Source organism: Caretta caretta, chromosome 9, assembly GCF_965140235.1.
Source record: "Caretta caretta isolate rCarCar2 chromosome 9, rCarCar1.hap1, whole genome shotgun sequence".
NCBI lineage: Eukaryota > Metazoa > Chordata > Testudines > Cheloniidae > Caretta > Caretta caretta.
Window position 1 is genome coordinate 37,145,098 of NC_134214.1, and position 10,194 is coordinate 37,155,291.

At 40.8% G+C, this 10,194-nt stretch overlaps 1 protein-coding gene across 2 annotated transcripts in view; it reads left to right on the top strand.

The window, feature by feature from the left end:
• Nucleotides 1–9,421, top strand: part of AP1S3 (adaptor related protein complex 1 subunit sigma 3) — a 58,394-nt gene extending 48,973 nt beyond the window's left edge. Inside the window, exons 5-6 of one of the 2 annotated variants that reach the window (XM_048864892.2) lie at nucleotides 7,213–7,310; nucleotides 8,947–9,420. In XM_048864892.2, coding sequence (XP_048720849.1) covers nucleotides 7,213–7,310; nucleotides 8,947–9,076 — 228 coding nt within the window. In that variant the 3' untranslated portion in view covers nucleotides 9,077–9,420. Of the gene's footprint in view, nucleotides 1–7,212; nucleotides 7,311–8,946 lie in introns of both variants that reach the window. The other variant, XM_075132223.1, reaches the window with a different exon arrangement.
• The last annotated feature ends 773 nt before the right edge of the window (nucleotides 9,422–10,194 follow it).

Sequence of the window (10,194 nt, forward strand, 5' to 3'; positions counted from 1 at the left end):
GGGACTGGAACAACCTGGGCATTAGTAAAGAGATACACAAACTTTCAGCTATTTGTTTACAGGTCCAGCCTAGGTCAGTAGTAGCCAAAAGTTGTTAACCCTCCGATGGTTGTTTAATGGTTTATATGTGAAAAGAGAGTAAATCTCAACCTAATTCCCAAGAGAAAGGTAAGAATTACCGCCTAAAGTTGGTATTAATTGGTAACCTTATAGTTTGTATCAGCTGACGAAGCAAAGGTTGAGTGGACATGGAAGACCAGCTATAGGACTGGTAGTCTATAGAAAATGGCCTTGATTCTTCACTCAGTCTGAGCTGTGGTTGTATGTAGCATGGGGCGAGGAGGACACAGGGCAGTGACATCATGACTGTAGCCCTGTTTTGAAGTTGGGGAAGGATATATATGAAAGAAAGAAACTCATGAGCACAGACAAATCTGCTTTTCCCTCTATCCCAAACTGCACCATATCTGTGAATTTTATCATCTCTTAAGGGATCATCAAAGTACAACCTGTCATTTAGTCAAATATTCTAAATTCTTTGCTCACCTTTGGCCCTTCATTTTAAATCAGGTCCTGTTCATCTCGGAGATGCTGCCTAGATTTATTGCCTCCATTCCCTCTTTTATACAGCAGTTGATATCTACCCACTCAGCAAGGGGATTTCTTCTAATGCCACAGATGTTAGGTTTAATATATCATTATTAATTATTTACAGAATACTTAAGGCTAGATCATACAGTTTTTATTGCTTGTATTTTTTTATATGACTATGAATAGCACCTACAGTTATACTAGCTAGGTTTTAGTTACAAATGACACTTATTCTCATGCTCCTGGGAATATATGTGTTCTCCTCATAGGGTAAGTAAGGAATTTCCCTCCTTGCATCCACACATGGTGTAACATCACACAGTGTGACAAGAAGTATGTAGGTTTCCTATTCTGATGTTTCCTCTATAGATTACTGCTAAAGGCAGGATCTCAGACCCAACAGTCTAGCGGTCTCTTGTGGAATGACAATTATTGTAATCCCGATGCTTTCAGTGTGATTGTAGCCCTGAGGTACCCTCTGGATCTGTGGCAACACAAGTGATAATTCCATATATATATAAGGGTGCAAATGTTCTGTAGCAGAGTGTGAGCTGAGGCTAGGAAATGATCAGGGCTGACTGGCACCTCAGGGTGTTTCCCACACAGCGTAGCATGGTCCGTGTTACATTCATTTCACTATGTGTTTGTGCTTTAGATGAATGTTCATGGATGTAGTTAGAATTCTAGTGAGGAAAAACATGAAGCCACAGTCTGAAGGCATTACATGCATGAGTTGGTTTCTCTTACAGCAACAGTTAATTTCTGAATTTTCAAATGAATAGGGTGCCTCTCTTCTTGCCACCACTAGATGCCTGTCTTCTAGGTTCAAGTCCATGTGAAAAGTCTGAACTTGATTCCTTTTTAGCAGAAATGGCTTAATTCTAGGTAGTAATCTCTTACTAGTCATGTAAAATTCTAATATTGATAAATGCTGGCCGCACTTGAAAAGCATGCTGGGATATACAGGATTAAATATGTTCAGAATGTATAGCTGGTGCAAAAATGATAAGTATGTGTCATAAAACACTCCTGAAATGTTTTGGCTTTTAGATTTTGCATGTTAATGTTTCCCTTTTCAAATAAGAAGTGGAGGGAGATTCTGCTCCAATCCAGTGCCTGCTGGGACAGGTATACAGGAGGGCAGCAGAAGATTAGAAGGCCATCATCTGAGAGGAGTTTGAAATGGAATGTGCTGGACCACCTTATGTTGAAAGGAGATCTTTATTCATGCTGTTGGGATTCCAGGGATATTCTATTGTGAGCTCATAGAAACCTAGATTGATTATTGAAATAACAGATTGATAATCATGGTTATCCAACTGGAGGCTAGAGTGAGCATAAATGAATAAATTGGGCACGTGAATAGCCCAATTCCTGTAGCCTTGAATAACTATGCATTTCCATCACGTTTACACTATTGATGTATCAATCTATGATTAACTTAATAGACTGAGATGCTATATGATTATATAGCTGTTCCTGATCTCCCTTTGCTGGAATTTTGAATATCTATGGGCTTAGAGACAAAAACAAAACAAAACAAAACATCTGCCTTATACAGAGGACTGTCAGTCCACGTGTGTACGCCGCATGCAGATGTTGGAAATGCCACAGACAAAAATAGAAGACTATTTCCCCTGTGGAATAAAGGATAAGAGTCAGAGAGCCACAGTATTGTATAATGAGACATAGCTTTTTAAAGATGAAATGTATAGTTATCAGGTTCCAAGCTTATTTCATTAGCTCTCTTCAGCAAATACAATATAAATACTATCCAGCCACTTAGGCTTTCACACAAACTGGCTAAAAGAGTCGGACACTCAGATTTTTTTACTAAGCACACTTTTTTCATGACTCATTTCCTTTAGTTAGTCACTGAGTCAGAGCTCATGTTTATGCTTAAAAACTCCATGAAAAAGTCTCAGAATGAACTCCTGGGCACTTCATGTTCTTTTTTGGGGAGGAGGCATTTTAAATTTGTCTTTGTTTCTTTCAGCTGCACTGAGAGAGATCAATCAGAGGTGTTATATTTGGCCATTCCTTTAAAGGGATTATGCACTTGCCTTTCCTGTGGCTTACAGGTAGAGATGAGTCCAAACTCAGACCCAGCAGCCAAACATCCCACAGACTTTGAACTAGATCTAAATCTACACTGGACCTTTATCTGTAGCAGACCTGACCTAAAATCCTGATTGCCAACTCCAGCAGCCTGTGAGGAAAGTTAGGCAAATTTCAAGGCTAGGGCCCATTTCCTGTTAGCATTAGTTCTCAGCCAAATGTGCTTATACTACAAAAGCCAATCACTGAAGGAAGATAATAGCCCTTTAGAATCCTCCCCGCCCAGTTCTAAAGTGTTTCATTGTTCCTCTTCCCCTGGCCCTTTCTTCCCCAGGCCTGCTCCGTGGATGCTGACACTTAGCACTTCATCAGTTTCTCTCTCACCTTGTTATGGTGCATGAGCTTCAAGTGAAAGCAGCTCCTGGCATGGTTTCTGAGGGGACTCGCCAGCTTGATGAGGCCCCATAATTGGCTGAGCTTGTGAAGGCCTTACATTCAGCTAGAGATGTTTGTCCGTATGTAATGCATTGAATTTGAATGTCACAGCCATTCCATTCCAGAATTTCAGGGAATGTTCTAGGCATAATGATCAAAACCCTATTGATTTGGGGGAAAGGTGTGTGTGTGTGTGTAAATCCTCACCAGGTCTTTAGTGGCACCAAAACTTAAGACACCCATTAAATGCCTTCCAACATAACACCCTTATCTAGTATTCCTGCCTAGTATCCCAACAGAGCTGAAAGTGCTGACTCCCTGAATAACACGTCTCCCAGATGGAAAGAATAATGGGGGGAAGGGGCATGCACAAAACTCCTGGCATGGAGGGAGCAAAATGGGGGATCCTGGTATGGGGGAGGGAAGTGGAGGGGCAAACAGAGCCCCTAGGATGGGGGGAGGTGAATAACTGGGTTCATAGATCATCTGCCATGTGGGGGGAATGCAGGACCCTGGAATGGGTAGAGGGATGGAGCGGGGCAGGGGGAGACACAGAACCCTTGATGGGGGAACCTGGTATGGAGGTAGGGGTATACAAAGTCTCAACAAGGGAGGGGGAAGGGAATGGAGGACATGGAGCTGGGGGGACTAGGAATGGGGATATAGGCAGAGCTATTGGAATGGGGGACCCTGGCATGTAGTGGAGGGGGAAGTGAGGATAAACAACTCCAGACACAAGGGAGGGCAAAGCTGAAGTTTCAGGGAGTCCCTGAACTAGAGAAGGATGGGAGGGTTGCACATGGGAAGCTTGTGGGATGGAATGTTGGAATGCAAGAGGGCCCCGGTGTGTGCAATTAACTCAGCCTGCAGAAGCTGGGAAGTGTGAGATCCCCTAGTTAAGAGCTGCACCTCTTTCTCCTTGATGATCTGAATATTGGAGCTCACTACGCCTTGTTCCACAAATGCTGCTATCTCCTCACAGCTTATCTCTCATCCCTGGTGTGTTTCATAACCCTTCCAGGGCCTTCCTGATCCATTTTGTAGCCCAAGAAATTGAGCTGACAGTAGATTGAAAGCTTCTTCTACCTCTCTTCAAAGGCCAAAGGATCCTATTTCCTTCATGTCACGCTGAGTAAGCTATCCTAACAATAGCTGGAGAGCCAACTGTTTTAAACCAAACCAGGTTTATTTTGAAAATCAAGAAAAGGCCAGTTAGCAAATTATTTCTTACATTTATTTTAATATAACATAATCTCTTCTTTATTGTTGCTGTTCTCTTGACCTTTTATCAGTACAGCCACCTTCTCCTAAAAGATTTTAATTTTCTCTTTTGAGAGCAAACCAATTTGTGAGAACTGTAAATCCCAGTACTGTTGCCAGAATGGCTTGTTCATTTGTCTTATCATAAGCTCCAGAGAGTAAAGACCAGTCCAGTAAAGGGTAAGCATTAACAGACTGAAAGAAAACCAAATGCATTATCTACCCCTTAATGAAAATCGCAAGAAACAAATTAAAAGACTTGTCTCAGAGCAATCACGTACTTTCACTCAAGCTTGCACTTCGTCCCAGTAAGTTCAAGGCAGTGAACTTCAGTGCTCCCAGTCTGCTTTAGGATTCTTTGCTGGAGGAAGACCTCTTGATAGCCAAATGATCTTCCTTAAGTTGATGCCATCTTAGCTGGCAAATAACAGCAAACAAATAATTATGAGAGATACCGAGTCAAGGGTATTGTGAGTGTTCAGCATCTTTCTAGATCTGGCCAGCATTTGCCAGAATAGTTATTGTGGAATTCTTCAGCTGTCATTTGAGGACACTCACATTCAGGGTTGCTGGAACAATATGTATAGTGGGGGTCCTAAGAGCCATTGAACCAAACTGTAAACCTTGTACATGATGGAAACCACTTCAAGCTGGGGGTGCTACAGCACCCCCAGTACCCCTAGTTCCAGCACCTATGCTCACATTAAGCAAAGAACACACTCCAAATGAATATGAATAGTTCTCTGAATAAGATGAGGAAATAAGAATTTGGCAAGAAACATTGGCTATTGATGAATCAAGACCTAATAGTAAGGCTGCTCTCTCACAAAGGTAGCGTTTGGTTCCTGGGTGGATAAACAAGATATAGTGAATTCTGAGGAGAGGGGTGCCTTATAGCTGGGAAAACCCTAGGCACTTCCGTTTCTTTTGTGATGTGCAGCACCCCCCACACTGTGTCCAAATCCAGGTTTTTGGTTCTGCTTATTATTGACCCGATGTGACCACCCTTACTCAGGCATCTATAAAATAAGTGATTATATGCCCTATTCCCAGGGAGGGGAGGGCCAGCTATTAAGTTTGAATCCAGATCAGAACATTTCCAAAGGTTTGAGAGGTTCGTATCTGGGGATTTGCTTTGGTCCATCTCTACTATTATTATTTTGAGAGTCATAACTCAAGGTGCATTAATAACGAAATTCTAGATGTCGCTGAAATCCTTTTAGTTGTCCAAAAATGGTTATTGGGGGTGCTCTCTGTCATTTTTTTCAAACATAATAATATGACTTAAATAGATTTTGGTCATTTTTGAGTCGAATGTTCAACAGTTTCAAAGGCAATTAAAAAATAACGGCTTTTAGTAGCTAAACATAACTACATGAACAGGCTGGAAATCTAATTCCATGGCAGAACGAGTTTTTTCATAAAACTCTCCCCCTAAGCGATAGGAACATTACATCACCAGAACAGCCTCTCATTGGCAGAACATACCACATGAGCAGACCTCTATTGCCTAGCAACCACCAAGAGCTGCTTAACCCTTTCCCAGATGTCACACAGTAATTGTATAGAACACATCTCGACACCTTTATGCATAAAAGTAACAATTAAAAATGAAGGAGCTACTATTAGCATAATAAAGATGGTTACCAGATCTGATTTTTATGCATGCTCAACTGAAGGAATAATAAGGTGTTATTTTACGTAATTAAAATAGAGGATGGACTCAGGAATGATTTTTAACTATTTTAGCTTTTTCTCCTATATAGGTTACTTTGTCTGAGTTAAAATTTTGAGAAATAAACCAGTTTGTAGTAACTCTTACATTTTTATTAAAAGATTTAAGCAAGGAGTTATATAAAAAGTCTTAAGTAAAACGTCATTAGGTAAGTTCAAGTCTAGTTTTCCTAACTTAAATTACAATACACTGGTCAAACTGAGGTTATATTGAGACAGTCAGTAGGTCCAATGATTCGATTTATCGGGTTCACCAATTACTGTACTTAATAACGGGATCAAACAATGAGTAAATTAAACAAAACTATTATTTTAACAACTTACAATAAGGAGAAGGGGAGAATCTGTTTCCTTTCATGTACGCTATTTAGTTCAGTGTTTGTCAGCAGCCAAAGCTGTTACTTGCTTGAGTTTTAAGGAAGTACATCACTCCAAATAATTTCTTGGTATCTTCCTCTTTGGCTGTTTTTCCCCTGTTAAGCTTCACTGTTTGCAAAGATTACATTAAGCTTGATTTGTTTCATATATTTCCCTCCCCACTTTAACACAATGCCTGTATCCTTCTGGCAGATTAGCACAGACACATAATGATTTCTCAAAAAGAAAAGGAGTACTTGTGGCACCTTAGAGACTAACCAATTTATTTGAGCATAAGCTTTCGTGAGCTACAGCTCACTTCATCGTGAGCTGTAGCTCACGAAAGCTTATGCTCAAATAAATTGGTTAGTCTCTAAGGTGCCACAAGTACTCCTTTTCTTTTTGTGAATACAGACTAACACGGCTGTTACTCTGAAACCTGTCAGAATGATTTCTAAAATCCCAGACTTCTAGCAGCTCTAGAGCAAGCCTGGTCCAAAGATCTTATACTGTTTTAACAACAGATTTAGGGGTTAGTGTCTAAATTGTGGAACAGTAAGTAACAGACACACACACACACTCTTACAATTGTGGGCATTGGCATGATTCAAGCATCCTTGAGTTATCCTACAGGATGTTCACACTGTCTAAAAATCTATAGTTCACGTGGCTGGTCTTGGCTCTTGGAACAAGTAAATGGTTACCAGTATCTTCATCAATTATAAGATGTAGCTTGTGCTTTTGCATGCAGTGGGCTTGATCTGTCCTCTGTCTTAGTTGCATTTCAGGCTTGTCTCAGCTGATGGTCAGAGTCCTTCAACTTTCTCCCTGTGGGTGGCCAGTCCAAGGAAGAGGAGAGCAGGATACAATTTCAGGTATTTGATGCGAGAGAAAGACCCCTTCCCCTACTCTGCATGGTTGGCATCTTTTGTAGGAATCAGGGACTCCTCTACTGAGCCCCAGTTAGGGGTTCCAGCATGTTGGCGATAGCTCATTATGGATTAATGACCTCACAGTCTGAGATTCACACTGAAGATTCCAGTTTGGTACATACGTGTCATAAACTGAGTCCTTGCTATTAAAACAGATGTGTCTCAAAAATCAGATGCAAAAAGGTAACATAAGGACCTGGTAGGCAAACTTCTGCTTAGATCCCAGACATGAGTGTATTGATTGTTTCAATATAATTGCCCAATCAGCATCATCACTCATTCACTTTTACACATTCTCATGGCAATGAATTAATTATGACATTGGAAAAGTAGTCTAAGAAGTGGGGGCAGAGTGAAGGGCAAGTGAGTGACTGTTCTAATCATCTTTTGCCTACACACCTAAAAGCTGATTCAAACTTCTCTTAGCAATGCTAACTTTCATTAAACATTGGGCCAACTAAAGTCACTCAGGCCCAAAGCTAAATATGGCAAGTTCCTGACATAGTGGATGACTGTCTTAGCTCCTTGTCAAGTATGAGGCGGAAGGAGACACTTAAAATACCACTTTCTTGAATAACAATAATAATAACACAACATTCTCACAGGTGGGATATGGACATTCCAGAGACTACTCCAGCCTGTAGTAAAAGGAAACTATCCCCTTAAACTTGGAACTAATCCGGAGAGCTGCTGGGCTATACAACTCCAGTTGGTGTTGTTTCAAGTTGCCAGATGCTCAGTGACTCATGGGGGCAGGGGAGTCCTGTGTGTGTGTGTGTGTGTGTGTGTGTTTAAAAATTCATGCTGCCCCTCTTCTGTCTGAAATTTTGCTACTTAGTATTGCTCGAATTTAAAGCTATTAGGGGAAAACAATTCTTTATCTTTCCAGTTTGGTTACTCTGTGAATTCACCACGATGTAACATTTGTTTCATTCTAGTCAGTTTCCACTGTGTGATTCTGTTGCACAGTAATGGTGAAAGGAAAAAATGTATTCTAAACAGGTGGTGGTGGTAAAACCTCAAAAACTAATAGGGGAATTCAGGGGCAGATACAGCACCGGATGCTACAGTTAATTCACTTTTAGAAATTGACTAGATTTCAAATTGCTAGTGTTCCTTTAACATGTGAAAGAGCGTCTGCATTTTACAGCTCTCCTTCTAGGCATCAATTAATTCCTCCTAATATCTGCCTCCCTGCTATAACTCACAGCAGCTTGACCACATAGAACCCAACTGACACTCCATGTGCCTGCAGCAAACTGCAAGATGAAGAATGAAATGCACAAACTTCTTTCCACTTTAATATCTTGGGGCTGTTGACTTGCTCACAAGCAGGGGAGCATTGCTGCATAGATAGGAATGTAAACAGCTCCTCTGTCAAAGGCATCAGAGAATAGACAATAGGCTCTTGCCCTGCGCTAGTCTTTTTTGGAAGTATTAGTTAAGAGAACTCTGCTTGCATGAGTCACCCTCAACACCTTAATAATTAAACACCAGTAGCTTGTTAGAATCAATCTAGTATAAAATTGCTGCAGGCACAATCTGTTTTTTTAAATCTGTCCTTCAATGTTTTTAATAGAAACATAGATGTTCCCTGCAGACAAATGCAAAATCACAGAAGCATCTTGTTTCACACACGTCTTCTCGTATGTGATGAACAGTGGCAGCATTCAAGGTCTCCTAATCCAGAAGTACTGGACAGCAGCTAATATGGTAAACAAATTGACTGCAAGCTGCTGGATGTTCGGCACGATCGCTTTCCTGATAAATCTCAGCTCCCCTGGCAGATCTCAAGAGAGGCTGCAACTGCAACACAGCCACAAAGTAATAGGATCAGCTCTCTAAAATGCGATGCACAGTATTCACTGCTGTTCCATACACACTTCTTCTAAAGGGGAATAAAGGACAGGGAACTAAAACTGTCATCCATCACTGTTTGACTAGCTTCTTGCAGTAGCTATTAATATAATTTTGCAAATCAAAATGTTTTGGTATTTAGCTAAAATGGAAAGATACATCCAGCTGGGTTTCAAATATGACTCCAATAAAAGCAAATTATGAAGAACTGCACATCCACCTAGCTTTATATTTGCACACTATTTGTTTAATCTAACAGAGCATATATTAAGGGGCAATTGTACACACCTAGCCTTCTGGTGGCTTTTATGTGCCTGTGACTGCACAGATAGAATGACTATATGGTTATGAGTATTTATTTGACAAATGTACCCATGCTTGTGCATGCAGATTGGTATCTGTTCATGAAACTTCCCAGTTTATGGGTGACTGTGTATCAAAAAGCATGTGCAAAACTGGAAGTCAGAGCTAAAATATCTGGCCCTTATGATTAAATTGGGGAAGGGCGGGGGGAGAGGAGGGGAAAGGAAGAGAAGCATTGAAATAATAATATCAAGAATCTCAACTAAACCTACAAATGCAATGAAAAGAAAAATAGCCTGCCTCTCAATCCTCCTTTTATCCAGCTCCGCCCATATATTGCTGCCTGTGTAAGACAGATCCCCAGCTGTTCTCAATATTTATATGCACCACAAAGGAGGCAGTAACATTTAGACTCTAATTTCCTCACCTTAATGATCTGACGTCTCAATTTCTATCTTTATTAACATCAGTTTTTAGGGTGGAGTTTTTAAGAGAGTTTTAGGTAGCATAACTCTGCTGCTGTTGAAATTACTGGTAAAGCCTTTATTCAACAGGAGCAGAGTTCGGTCACTGCTGAATGTTTTTGAAACTCCCCCCTCTTTAAATTGGTCTCCATCAGCATTTTGTGGGGCCGCAGAAGGCCTGAACGAATCTGGCAGCCACTGGA